Source organism: Dermacentor albipictus, unplaced genomic scaffold (genome assembly GCF_038994185.2).
Source record: "Dermacentor albipictus isolate Rhodes 1998 colony unplaced genomic scaffold, USDA_Dalb.pri_finalv2 scaffold_30, whole genome shotgun sequence".
NCBI lineage: Eukaryota > Metazoa > Arthropoda > Arachnida > Ixodida > Ixodidae > Dermacentor > Dermacentor albipictus.
Window position 1 is genome coordinate 2,698,845 of NW_027225584.1, and position 14,194 is coordinate 2,713,038.

Here is a 14,194-nt window from a genome sequence, read left to right on the forward strand (position 1 = left end):
TAGGTCTTTTTAAAATCAGAGCTATGTACGCGTTGTGTACGCTGTTTACATTAGGTGTTTTCCCTGGCGATTCCTGTGTATACACCTTTCATGCACCATCTTCCCTTACGCTGAATAAATTCGTAGCTATAAGGCATTTTAAACAAATCTAAAAAAAAACAAATTCCAGATTGACGTTCTTCCACGAGGCAAGGTGGTAGTGGTCACAGAGATTACAGCCAGCAGGGAGGAAAAATGCTTCCCACGTACCCCAACACAACGCCAGGTGCACTCTGAGGCTGGAAATTTTGAAAAAGATATTCCTCTTGTATTTCTGCAAATTTATGAGAATTTATATTTTACTTTTGTTTTTTTCATTTGTAAGGCCAGGAATTTACCCAACAGTACAATAATTCGCTCCGGATGCGTGGCAAATAAATAAAACAGCATCGAATAACCGCGATCATAGTTTGTACATTCGTTGAAGAAAGGGAAAATCAGTGATCCTCCCGATCGTAGCAATTGCTGCAAAGGAAACCCATATGGGTTCGTCGAAAGAAAAGCCTCGCAGTTGAAGAAAAATTCGTCCTGGTCCGGGGCGAATTTAGTTCTCTCCACCTTGCGGGTGTCCGCAGAACCATTACGTCAAACTCTTGCTTTATTTCAAGTTGGACAAATTCGGCTTCGCCCTTCTATCTGCCAGCCACTTGGGCAGCTGAGAAGGTAGAGTGGGGGATCAGGAAAGGGGCTGGTCCCGCGTTCGTGTCCCGGCCTAGGACGAATTTTTCTTGAACTGCAAACGGGTGGATTTCTGATTTTTTCTTTATTACTTCTCTCCACCTTCCGGCTTTCCGCAGAATTATTATGTACAGTCGATGTTTAAAAAGGGCGGGAACGTACTGTACGTGAGTAAACATAAGCTGCCAGATCTATTTCAGGAGAACCAGCACGGACCTTAATCCCAAGAAACTTTATTTGTGCTGGTATAACCACATCTTGCGTTAGGCCACTTTTCAAAAAAAAAAAAAATCCAGAACACTGATATTCCAGCATTCTCATAGTGTTACAAGTAAGTTGGGATATGCTGTCATTGACAATTCCTGCAGATTTTTTCAACGCTAATGTAGTTTTATGAGAAGCCCTACGACTGCAGTGACTGCTTTTGGGTGTGCAGCTTCCGCCAGCAAAACCAGGATCATACGGGATTGAGCCGGAGACGTCTGATTTCTCTTCCCTGTCGTCCGGCAAAGGTAAACCACTCGACAGCAAGAGCGAGAATTATGAGCCACCTTCCCTTTGCTTGGGTGGTGAGGCACAGCAACGTATGCTTCACTGCGCCGAGGGCCCACTCAGTAAAACTGCCCACGAAATGCTACTGTAAAATTTTTATTCCAATAGTTTCCGTGACTCCCCCCCCCCCTTTTTTTTTTCATCTTTGCGTGGACGGCCATCTGGCATGTAAACTGCACAAATCCCTTAAGTTTGCGGGAAATGGGGGGCTAATCCCTATACGTGTGCATGATGTATCCTCACAACAATTTTAGCAATATTTCTACTGCGCCCTCATAACTGAAAATTGCAACTTGATTACCCTGTCCCAATGCTGGGGAGTGCAACTTATTTCCGTTCGCGGGTAAGTTTTGCGGTTTGTGACGCAGGCCAATTCTAGAGGCGGTGCAACAGCCCTCGGAGGATTTATAGTAATAAACAACGTAGCCAACCAGTGAACGTCTCAAGCATACTATCTCGGCAAGTTCAACAAGAATCCTGCGCTTGAGGGTAATAATATTCTTCCAATGCTAGAATAATGTTCTTCCAATGCAATAGATGATAGTATAGATTTTTTTTTCTCAATAGCTTCATTCTTGTTTGCTACCGAGGCTTTCTTACCTAGTTCTGTTTTCCGAATCCATTACTTCAGCATTCGCGGTGCCACTATCAAGCACAGGCTTTGGTAGTGGAGTTGAGAGACCACCTCGTCAACTATTTCGGCAGTTATGTCTGGCTGGTACGAAGACTAGGTGACCCAAGATGGCTGGTGGTTCTACGCACAGTCTTAGTGCAGTCATTGTGCTGGAGGTCGCACTATCTCAAATTCTCGATGCACGTTGTTGAAGGGACAGGCAGCAAAATCGTTCGCTTCCCTCTGAACTCATCACGCCACTATTGTGACAGCGAGTATTGGCAGTTATTCACTGACATCTGTTCATGTTTGTGTTTGCAAGCGTGACACTATGCTTCTCAGTTAAATTAGTAGGAGAACGTTTTTGCAGTTTAGATGGCAAACAAAAAAAAACGAACTTTACTTTCTCTGCTTGTCAAGTACATTGATAAGGCAAGTGTGTTCAACCAGTCCTTTTATGAGAGGTAAATACCGAACACGCCAACGACTGCACATTTATTGTCCTGCGGCTTTTCTGTCTAATAATAGCTGAAACATTGGGTAGTCGAAGTTAATCGACTCAACAAAGTATCACTAAGGTATTAAATGGGTCCCGAAGCATTTTGTGCTTCAGTCTCGAAATATATTTTACGTTAAGATGGACATTTCAGAAACACCTTCCACCAAACATTCATTCAATGGGTTCATCACAAGCGGAGTAATTTAGAAAAATCGCCTTGATCCCTTTCGCGGTGCTCCGGGTGCTTCACTGGCTTATATTACGAGGGCTACGGTGGAACGGTGTGGTGCCCACGACACTCCACCTCCGACATTCGTCGTGTGGCGCAGTTGAAATTTGCTTTTGGATGGTCACATGGAATACGCCGTGTCTCATCCCTTTAATCCCAATAAAGAAATCCCAATAAAGAAAGGCGTCAGGCAGGGAGATGCGATCTCTCCAATGCTATTCATAGCGTGTTTACTGGAGGTATTTAGAGACCAGGGGTTAAAAAAAATTGGGGATAAGAGGTAATGGAGAATACCTTAGTAACTTGCGATTCGCTGATGATATTGCCTTGCTTAGTAACTCAGCGGACCAGTTGCAATGCATGCTAACTCACCTCGAGAGGAAAAGCAGCAGGGTGTGTCTAAAAATTTCTCTGCAGAAAACTAATGTACAGTTTAACAGTCTCGGAAAAGAACAGCAGTTTACGATAGGTAGCAAGGCACTGGAAGTGGTAAAGGAATACATCTCCTTAGCGCAGTTAGTGACCACGGATCCGGAACATGAGACGGAAATAATCAGAAGAATAAGAATGGGCTGGGGTGCGTTTGGCAGGCATTCTCAAATCATGAACAGCAGGTTGCCACTATCCCTAAAAGAGAAAAGTATATAATAGCTGTGTCTTAACAGTACTCACGTATGGGACAGAAACCTGGAGGCTTGTGAAAAGGGTTCTGCTTAAATTGAGGACGACACAACGAGCCATGGAAAGAAGAATGATGGGTGTAACGTTAAGGGGTAAGAAAAGAGCAGATTCGGTGAGGGAACAAACGCGAGTTAATGACAGGTTAGTAGAAATCAAGAAAAAGATATGTACATGGGCAGGACATGTAATGAGGAAGGAAGATAACCGATGGTCACTAAGGGTTACGGACTGGATTCCAAGGGAAGGGAAGCGTAGCAGGGGGCGGCAGAAAATTAGATGGGCGGATGACATTAAAAAGATTGCAGGGACAACATGGCCACAATTAGTACGAGACCGGGGTTGTTGGAGAAGCATGAGAGAGGTCTTTGCCCTGCAGTGGGCGCAATCAGGATGGTGGTGATGATGATGATGATTATTATTATTATGATGATGATGATTGCACATAGGTTACGCGCAGCTATTCTCTCACCGAGTGACATGGTAGCAACACTACTTACGCACTTTTTTCTCTGACAACCAAACATTTTGCGGTGCAATAAGGAATTTCATCTTCATGATCGCACTTGTTTGTACGCCGGCAGCGCGTACACTGGCTAAGCTTTGCATGTCTCATTGCAGACACTCGTGCAAATGATTTCTAATGTAAGGAGCTTGCACCTCGAGGGTGTGCCACATGGTTAAAAGTCTGACGTTACCGCTCTGACGCTGAGTCACGTCACCCCCAAACCCCAATGGGAGCTGTTGACCCCAGCGAACAGCAGCTAGTTCGTCGAGCACGCTCGTCAGGTCGCAAAGCGGTGTCGACAGTTCACTTTACCGCAGAGGCAGTTATGTGCAAATGTGCCGGCTAACTGTGCGTGCAACGAGGCTCGAGTGCGCGCTAGCTCTCACGTGCTCCACTCTGGCGCATGGGGTTTCATATTGACAGGTGGACTTGCTTGTGGTTTTCGGGTGAGCGCTTTTCACCGTCACTACGGCATCACGTCTGACGGAGGTGCTAGTGTGTTTATGTGCCGAACGCCCCCACAAGCCGTGATCCAAGCGCGAAACCTGAAGACAGCACCAGCGACACCCTGGACGACCTAGAAAGCCACATACTACCAAAACTTGCCCCCGTAGTACGGTCTTCTACCCGAGCCGACCTGAATGCACGTCGGCATGTCAACAACCGAGGCAGCTTCAGTGTACCTATCGTACTGCAGCAATTCAAGGAGTTACATGCTTCCCGTGGAGCTTAAGCGGACGATCAAGAAACTGTCTCGATACTTTAGAAAGGGTTTCTGTATTCAACAAATGACCTCTGAGGATAAGCTACGCCATGCGTGTTACATCTTGGAAGATTCCGGAGGACATGGTCTGAGAATCGGGAGTACACCCTTACTATGTGGCACTTTTCCCACCGTAACTTCCTGAGGGAATTCACAAGCATTGTCCCGAAAGAAAGTTCTATTGGCAACCCGAGTGCAGCTACAAAGTTAGAATATTAACTGTTAGAGGAGAAATGACCGTTCTATATGCCACCACGCCGACCCCGAAATGTTCAAAGAAACGAACGTGCAGCTACTCATGCGCGGTGCAAAGCAAGAAATTTTCGCAGGAATGATAACCCACCGAAGACCATCGAAGAGTATCTTAGCGAATTCACCAGCATCGAGAAAACTCTAGAAATGCAGATACGCCAATTCAACCGCCGCGCAATCCAAGCAAACTACACCGAACTTCATTCATTGGACACCGACGACCTACCATCAGAGCGGTCGTGCGAGAGGAACTTCAGACGGTGTTTCCAGGATCCCAGCCTCTGGTTGCCTCGATCGCTGACGTCGTGGGAGAGAGAATCCGGTGGTCTCTCGAACTTCCCGAAGCGCAGCCGGTATCGCCACAGGCCTAGCCTGAAGCGATGACCTACACCGCCGTCACCCACCGTGAAATTAACCCTCCGCGCCCGCGCCATATGGCTGTAAATATGCACTTGCGCCGTCCGCCGCCACCGCCGTCAACTCGCCCACCCGTCGTCCAGCGAAACAACCAAAGGAAGACAGACGTCGGGCACGCTACTGACTACCGCGCGCTCTGCTACCACGTTTTGACGTTTACACTTTAGAAAAACTAACCTGCATTCTGGCCAAATTTCATAAACATTGAGTAGGTATAAATTCCGCGAAGTGCCGCGCCGTCCGACGAGTAACACCTGCTAAGAACTGTAACACCTGTAACACCAGTAACGCCTGACGGGGTAGCAACACGTGATTGGTAGTCGCCACTTTTGAAATCTGTAGGAAAGTGTCCGTAATCCCCCAGAGGGACGGGAGGGGAAGGAGAGCTTGTCAGAACAGCAATGAATTGGACACGACTGGCCCTTCACCGCGGCTTAGAAAGAACACCCAAAAACGTGGAGGAGCACATGTCCTTGGTACTTTTTTGTAACTGAGTGAGGTTCATCTACTGCACTTAAAGGGTTAACCTGCTCTGAGATCTCATGTTAACACTGGGAACGTTTGCCACCCTGCATGTAGGACATTGAACACCTTAAGTATTTGACACATTTTTGACTACAGTGTGCGCATTTCAAGAAGTTACTTTGATGTCTCTATCAGTTTAGAACATTATCGCACTCGAAATGAACTCAGTAAGACTTGCATATTTTTAGGTGTTTTGCAGTTGAGTTTACTTCAGTGTCCGTGCTTTATGTAAAGCTTGTTTTGCTCTCGTCAGATTCTTTGTAATTTCACTTAAGTGTTCTTCGAGCACTAGACCATGGACTGATGAAGTACGTTGACTCATGGAACAAAATTTCATGGCAGTAACACTCAAGCACACAGAGACGGCGATAAAGAGAAGAAAAATGGCTGAACGAAGCTGATAAACTGGTTAAAATAAAAGTAACCCTAGCGTTGACATTAATGAAATGGATGCTAAGCGAAGGAAAATGCAATCGATAATGGCTTTTTGATCAGGTGTTGTGATAACAATAGAAAATTTACTGCCATATTATGGCATTCAACTGATTCAAAATGGAATACACGGGCATTAGGAGGCGGCTTGGTACTCTTGTGGGCTGTAAATATGATTATAAACATTACGGCCCGCAGTTTATGGCACCTTGCGTAGAAGTACTAATGACAGTTATGGGCTAATATCAACCTATTTTAACGCAATAGCGTTAGGGAGCCCTTGTCGCAGGAAATCCTGTGCCCAGTGTCATACGCCACTTCGGCAAAAGAATTTCGAACCAAATTCCGAACCACGCATACCCGACCACTTCTCTACTCTAAGTTATTCCTGAGTTTTTTTACCTCAGACAAATATTATGAGAGTGAAACAATCAAACAACAAACAACAAACAGGAGGTCGACCCAGGCAGCGTCTCCACCAGAAAGCTCGCCTTGGTGCGTAGCGTTCCTAGACAGCGTTTCCCGGTAAACGTTACATTTACATAAGCTGCAGTTGCGGGGAAGCATGGAAAGCAGGAAAGCAGTCTTTGAACGCGATCGCGTTTCACTCTGAAAGGCGAAGCTTAAGCGTCCACCAAATGTTCATTCTTATCTGAAAAAAAAGTACACATTTGTGGATCTTTTTAAACATGCATGCCCGTATAGTTAGTCGCTTCCCCGTGAGGTTTGCGCGAAGGTGAAGCTTGTGGCGTATTTATGTTGCTGACAAAGTAGAGATCGCATTGCCTTTTACGCTGCTGCTTCTCCTTTTCCAAAACTGCCGTCGTACTTACACATGTACTGCAAACAAGACATTCGACTCATCTGGGGTCTTTTTTGACTTAGGCGAAAGCTGCCCGCCCACTAACCACGCAACCGAGTCATGCGGGAGACCCCGCAACCGACGACGCGGGGCCACCTTTGTCGTGAGTGCTCGGCCATCTGTGGAGGCATCCACAAAGCTGGCAAGTGTGGCTGCCCCGTTTGTCACTGATAAGTGCTTTGATTGGAAAGGTAGGGTCCAGGGCACCAATTATTCGCCTGTCTGCCTTGGTGTCGTGTTTGAAAATATTCAGGAGCGACACAGAAAATTTAATTGAAAAATTTTATTGACTCCGCGTATCGAGCGTCAAATGGAAAGTTTTCTTCACTAGATGCAGAAACAAGCAGATATGTGTTGAACAGGTAGTTGAATAAAAATTCATACGACTAGAGCTATTTCTATGAGTTTTGCGTTAACCATTTTGTTCACTCCAGATGTAACAGAGTAAGAAAAACGAATGGCGCGCATTCTTCGAACCCACGATCAGTTGGCGGCCGCCATCCAGCGCCTAAAGCATTTCATGAATAAACTTACAATGAGAGGTATAAAAAATGTACGGACAGTTCTTAAAAAGACAGTTGACATGAACGCAGATTTCTCTAGACTGATGAAATATTCTTTCTTTCCTTTTGTAAGTTTGACAGTAACTTTATTTTTAGGGGACAACATCACGGCCAAATTCATCACTTCTTTAAATATCTGCGAAAATTCCAGAGCTGACAGATGCTGCATAGCCAACCACTTGAATAATTATTTGCCTAACACTTCTGCATAAATTTGTCTTTAGTCTTAGTTAAGAAATTAGCAAAATAAGAGTGTTAATGTAAACGCCAAAAAGGTTAGGTGAATTGCACCTATGGAATAATTCAAAGATGAGTTGTAACATCGCTGCTATTGGTAAACCAGCCGCGAGTATAAAACAAGCGACCGGTCTAGAATTCTGTGCTATCGTGATGGCGTGACATGAGGAGCATTTGCTCGGCACTAGATCTCGGGACCATAGACACCTGAACAAAATGTCTCAAAATTATATTGTAAATTAGGATAATAGCGCTTTTTATATTCAAAAAATGAGTACCAGCACGTTACTTATTACACAAGGCAATAAATTTCTTTAATTTGCACATAAGCTTGCATAAGTCTCCACGGCGTGATCATAACGAAACAAGGCTGCCAACATTAGAGCTGCCTCACTTGTCAACATACTGCTGTTCGTACGTTAGCTGCCAAAACATTGCAGGACACGTTTAGTTTGAACATATCGTCACATTTCAGATGCGCTGACTAAAGCTTAATGAATTATTAGAGTGAAAAGAATGTTTGTTCACAAGCAGTGGTGCTGTGGCAACACCGATTGCCACAGCATTGTCCCTCATTACATGGCAGCACGCATAATTGTTTTCTGGCAAATAAACTCTGCGGAATACCGCAAGCAGAAGGACGTATAATGAAAGGGAAAAATTGTCATGCACCAGAATGTAACCCAAAGCCGCAAAGCAAACTCATATGGGCTTCTCAAAAAGAAGGCTTAGCAATTGACAGGAAATTCACAGGACGAAAAAGATAGGACGAAATGCGACGCCTTCTTTATGAGAAACCTGTATGAGTTTCCTTTGTAGCTATGTGCTGCATTCTCGTGGCAGACAGTTTTTCCTTTCATAATTGGTTTTGCATATTTCTCTAATCTTCATATCAGGCAGACAATGCCTTTAACTCATCGTGGTGTAGACGATCCACACAAACACGTGCTTTTACTGTCACACTGCTGGAGTAACGCGGTTCGGCTTGTATATGACCATAACAGAAAAAACAGTAGTGCCGAAAATAGCAATATATTCGTATCTATGAACAATTATACAGCCTCTATTGTATGACACCTCGTTTTAATAGCTAGGGTCGCACTTATGGGCTTCTGTCACGTTTGTGTAACGTCAGTGTACAACACACTTAATAATATTCCCACGTTAGCGCTACAGGAATCTTGACTGCAGATAGAAACATTCTGATGCATTATGTTCCACAGGTATTTCTGCTCGACTGGTGCTAAATTTGGACAGCACTGTCTCTATTCAACTGAAGAGATAAATGTTTGTACCATAAATGTCAGGTTTCTTCGTTTGTCAATATCGATGTTTTATTTTTTATTTTTTGCGTCAGTGAATAAGAGCAACCATAATTTCAAGGTATCAATCATCACTTACAGCGCATACATAGACGGTGAGCCCAAACCTTCTATAGTTTCAAATTTGCGATGTTATTCCTGCGCAGCGGGGCTGTGCTTCAGCCATGGGCAGTGCACAACTTTCCTGCACCAAATAAACGTAGATTGAATCTTAAATGCCAGCTTCCGCAGAATAACTTTTGTTAGCGAAGCTCTAGCGAATTTTTGGTTTAATGCTTCTCTACCATGGGCCGTATAACGTAAAGTTATTCCAATATGTTTTCAGTCCAACCTCCTGACGTAAATCTTGCGTATATGCCGGCGCATGCGTATACGGCGGCCACCCGCAGGGTTGTCTCAACTGACCAATCAAATGATCCCCTCGTGTATAGGAGGTCACTTTTGTTCGCTTGAAAAACGAATAATATTGCCTGAGCTGAGCGGCTTGTCCTATATAACTGGCTCACAAGAAGCGAGAAGCATGCCCAAGTGGAAAGCAATTAGATGAGGCGGAGCCACTGCAGTAAATATCGATAACCCGATGAAGAGGGGGGTGCTAGCGCCTGCGATTGGTCTGCTTTCTCTTAGCTTGCTGCTGCTCGTAGACAATCGTGGCGGCATGCAACGAAAGCTTAAGAATGACGCTGAAACGGATCCACAGCACAGAAGAGTTGGCAGAACGAGGCCGTAAACTTGCCGAAAGTTCTCGAAAATATTGCACGACCACGGAAAATGGTATTTTACGCAAATAAACCCATGTTCTCCGGCAGATGCGAGTAGCCAGTGCCGAAGCGTTCGGCGGCAGCCATCTTTTATTCCTTTCGGAACGGGGCAGACTGCAACTATTAAGACTAAAATTCACTTTTGTTCGGCATATTAATGCATCTTTAACGCTTACATGCCACTTTGAATCGGTAAGCTTTTGCGGTTTTGTGACGTCGCGTAAAAGGCAGGTGGAGTGGGTGGAGTGCGAAAACTTTTGACCAATAGCCAAGGGCTAATCGCGAAAAGGCGTCGAATCAGAAACAGCTATTTTTGTTTCGTTCTGTCAAATATCCATAATCAGTGTGTACACATCATATAAGATGGGAGTTATCGCGGTTTTCGTGACGTCGCGTGACAGACAAGTGTAGGCGGAGTGGTCCAAACAAGTTTTTGAGCAATCGCGGTGGGCAGAGGTGCTATAACGTAAAACTATTTCAAACTTTTCTATTCCATTTCTGCTATCAGCCCTCCACGATTGGTCAAAAACTTTTTTCGACCACGCCCACCTCACGTGTCTGTCACGCGACGTCACGAAAACCGCGATACCTCCCCATCTGATATGATGTGTACTCACTGATTATGCATGATTTGACAGAAAAAAGAAGAACAGTTATTTCTGATTTGACCCCTTTTCGTCATTAGGCCTCGCCTATTGGTAAAAAGTTTTCGGGCTGCACCTACTTCACCTGCCTGTCTCACGACGTCACAAAACCGCACAAACTCCCCGCGTCAAAGTGACGTGTACGCTATAAAGATGCAATAATATGCCGAACAAAACCGCATTGTCTTCGGAATAGCCGCAGGCTGCCCCGTTCCGAAAGGAATAAAAGATGGCTGCCGCCGATCGGTGAGACGCTGGCTACTCACACCTGCCGGAGAGCGCGGGTGCACTTGCGCATAATAAGACTTCTTGCGTGGCCGTGTAACGTTTTCGAGCCTTTTCGGCACGTTTACCACCTTATTGTGCCAACTATTTTTTGCTGAGGGTCAGTTTTAGCGTCATCCTTAAGCTTCCGTTGCATGCCGGCATGATTATCGACCGGCCACCACAAGCTAAATAAGGGAAAGCCGACCAATCGCAGACGCTGGCACCACCCTCTTCATCCGGTTATCGATTTTCAGTGCACTGGCTCTGCCCCAGTGAGTCCCTCTCCACTTGAGTGTTCTCCTCGCTTCTTGTCAGCCAATTAGATACGACAAGCCGCTGAGTGTAGGCAATGTGTAGGCAGTGCAGACAACGCTGCGGGTGACCGCCCGGTGCTTGCGTCGGTGGTTACGCAAATTTGACGTCAGGAGATTGGAATAGAAACATATTGGAATATTTTTACGTTATACGGCCCCAGATTGCAGAATTGGAATGGAAAATGGTGGAATAGTTTTACGTTATAGCGCCCCATATTGTTGAAATAACTGCAAGAGCGTTCATCAAATATTGTTCTTTCCAATGGAAGCTGAACTTAGACATTTGTCCGCTGAGATGCCCTGCACATTATGCCGTTTCATACATTCCTACACGCAGCAACGTCTCTCTCATTGCTTGCATTCACGATTTCAAGAATATAATGCTTAGTATATGAATGATGCGTCATATGTTTTCATCCAACATCTAGTATTATGCTTTTATGTCGCCTTATATGACAACATGTTTCGAGAAATAATCGTCGAGCTTATCCAATCTGGCACCGAGTGAGCGTAGGGGCACTTACCAGGCACCAGTGATGATAAAGCTTGCGCTCGTGACCGAAATCGCATACAGGAAGCACGCACGTGCACAAATGTGCCCCTTGACCTAAATTTACATTCACAGGTTTCTGTTCTTGTAACAGAAGTGGTCACTGCACTTAAATTGTAGTAGATTAAACACACTGCAGCGCGAAACGCCTATAGTGAGGCTTCTATTGCTGCACTTGCATAAGTAGCTTCCTCAGCTTTGCATTCCACTGAGGAAATGAGCTATAACATTGGCTTACGTTGGTCTTCACACGCTTGCTCACTGTAGAGCTGTTGTTGGTGAAAACAGCGCCACAAGAATAACTCCAAAACGAAGTTTTCGATCGAAAATACTTTTTTTTTTGCTATTAGCGGATGTGCGAAGCAGTTATTTTTGCCAGAAGGCATTGGAAAGGTTGGCGCATACAGACACCAGAAAGTAAGCGTGGAATGCGCCAGTCGAATTGTGTCCTAAGTTATGCTTTTCCACTACTTTCCTCAAGTGCTCCGCCTTTTATTGCCTAGGTGAAACAATCATATGCTCTGTGTATAGGGATTTTCGGCAACGAGCATTGCCCCCAAGAAAAAGTGGTGGATTCTGATTCCGCCAATACAACCATAGCTCCTTAGCATTGCCTAAAAGGAAACGTCGTGTCGCAGTACAGTTGTCTGCACGGGAATGAGGGGATGGGGGCGTCTTTGACTTCTTTTCGGAACACCTTGATGACACGTCTGGTCACCAGTGTAAGCTCGGTCACAAGTATCCAGTCTGCATTAGCCGTTGAAATGTCGTCATCGTTTGTACATTTAAACTGCGATATAGCCAATCATCATACTTGTAGATGGAGCATCGCGTATTTTGATTATTACGACGAAGTGTGGTTAGACGCGGTTTCAGCGTAACAATATTGCACTGCCATCGCGAAGGACTACCCATAGAGACTGCTGCGAACACAGAGGTTCAAATGTTTGAATCGCATGCGGCTGCGTGCGAACGTAGGGCTCAAATTGCGCGCCGCGCTACCGAGAGCAACCGCGGTAGCGTAGCACCGTCGTGTTCCGCAGAAAGTCGAAGTGCGATAAGATCCTATCGCGCCCCGCGCTTTGTTGCTGCGTGTGCAAGTCATGGAGTTTCTAAATAAATACCCTAGAGGGAAATGTGGTGGTAGTGTCTACGGGGGCTCTCCTGGGGGTTGCCTCAACCTTCATGGGAATGATGGGAAGTACAGGCTTCGGATTGACTTCGATCTTTCGAGCAGTTGCATATGCTTGCAGCGTAGTAAACGAAGCTGAATTGAAATATTTTCGCGTAAAATATAATTTTATTTCTACAGCATTGTATATAATGCACAATGCATCACGTAAAGTTTGCATCACTTTGAGATCGAAGCACGGTTTACCACCAGCGCAAAGCAGGGTATGAATCGTTCTGCAATTCTTCTCCCGATTTAGCACCAGTGAATAATTATTTTGACAGCAGCAATAACAACCGCGCATGTGCTTGCATAAAAATATTCATCAAATGTATATTCCATATCAAACATTTTGTATTGTGAGAGAGTGTGGCGACCTTGAGAGAAATGCTACAAGTGTCGTCTGCTACGTCGCCTGCTCGCTGAGAAGGCGAGACTTTTCTCGCAGGCGACTGGCACTTGCGAACTATCTCGCTCTTTCGAAAGAGTGCGTCGGCTGTCACGATTGCCGAACGTAACTGCTGCTATGCTAGGCGGCACGCGTGTGGCCTCCTACGAGTACGCTTAGCTATATTTGTTGTTTACATACCGCCGCTTCTGAAGCTAGGGGCAACAGCTCTAACGACGAGCTTTGCACTTACCCGTATTGCGACAGCACACTACATCCAGGAAGGAGGAACCTTTCCTAACAAATGTAAGTTGTGTTCTCAAATGTCCCGAATGGTTTATGAATCGGCCACACACGCTAACGTAGCATGTGCTCTCGATTTCTGCCTGAATGCTTTATCGGCGAAAAAAAAAAAATAACCTCCTTTGGTCACCAAACTCTTGCTCGCCGTTGAAAGTTCGATTTTCATAGTAGTGTGCGAGAACCCCAGCACTAAACCAGAGGTAACTCAATTATTTAAAAGCATTCTTTTGTATTTGGGCGTTTATGCCAGCACGTAGAATTCATTACTTTGCAAATTAGTATTTTTTTTTGTTCTTGCTCTCTTCAAATAGTTTAGTGCCCGTCTTTACTGAAGCCGGATCAACAATGCCTGAGCAGGCGGTGTCAAAATACCTGTTGCTATAGAGAGCTCGCGTTGCATCGGTGCCTCCTGTCTCATTTCTGCACCTTTATATCGTTTACCAATACTCCTTTCCCGGTAAGAGTGTTATTTTTTATATAGTAGAGGGGTGTTTTACGAATATAGCTCAACTCATTTTTCGCTTTGATGTTCCCTTAAGGGAAAGCTTCTACTTAATACTATAATGTAATGAAGTCCTTTCATTCAACATATACTCAATGAAGTTTATGTTTCTTACATTTGAAGGA

The 14,194-nt window shown here is 45.0% G+C and overlaps 1 protein-coding gene across 2 annotated transcripts in view; it reads left to right on the plus strand.

Annotated features, from left to right (window-relative positions):
• Positions 1–14,194, plus strand: part of LOC135909841 (uncharacterized) — a 274,704-nt gene that overhangs the window by 136,328 nt on the left and 124,182 nt on the right. For both annotated transcript variants that reach the window (XM_065441885.1, XM_070529765.1), the window contains 2 exons: positions 1,154–1,229; positions 7,071–7,189. In XM_065441885.1, coding sequence (XP_065297957.1) covers positions 1,154–1,229; positions 7,071–7,189 — 195 coding nt within the window. The remainder of the gene's footprint in view (positions 1–1,153; positions 1,230–7,070; positions 7,190–14,194) is intronic.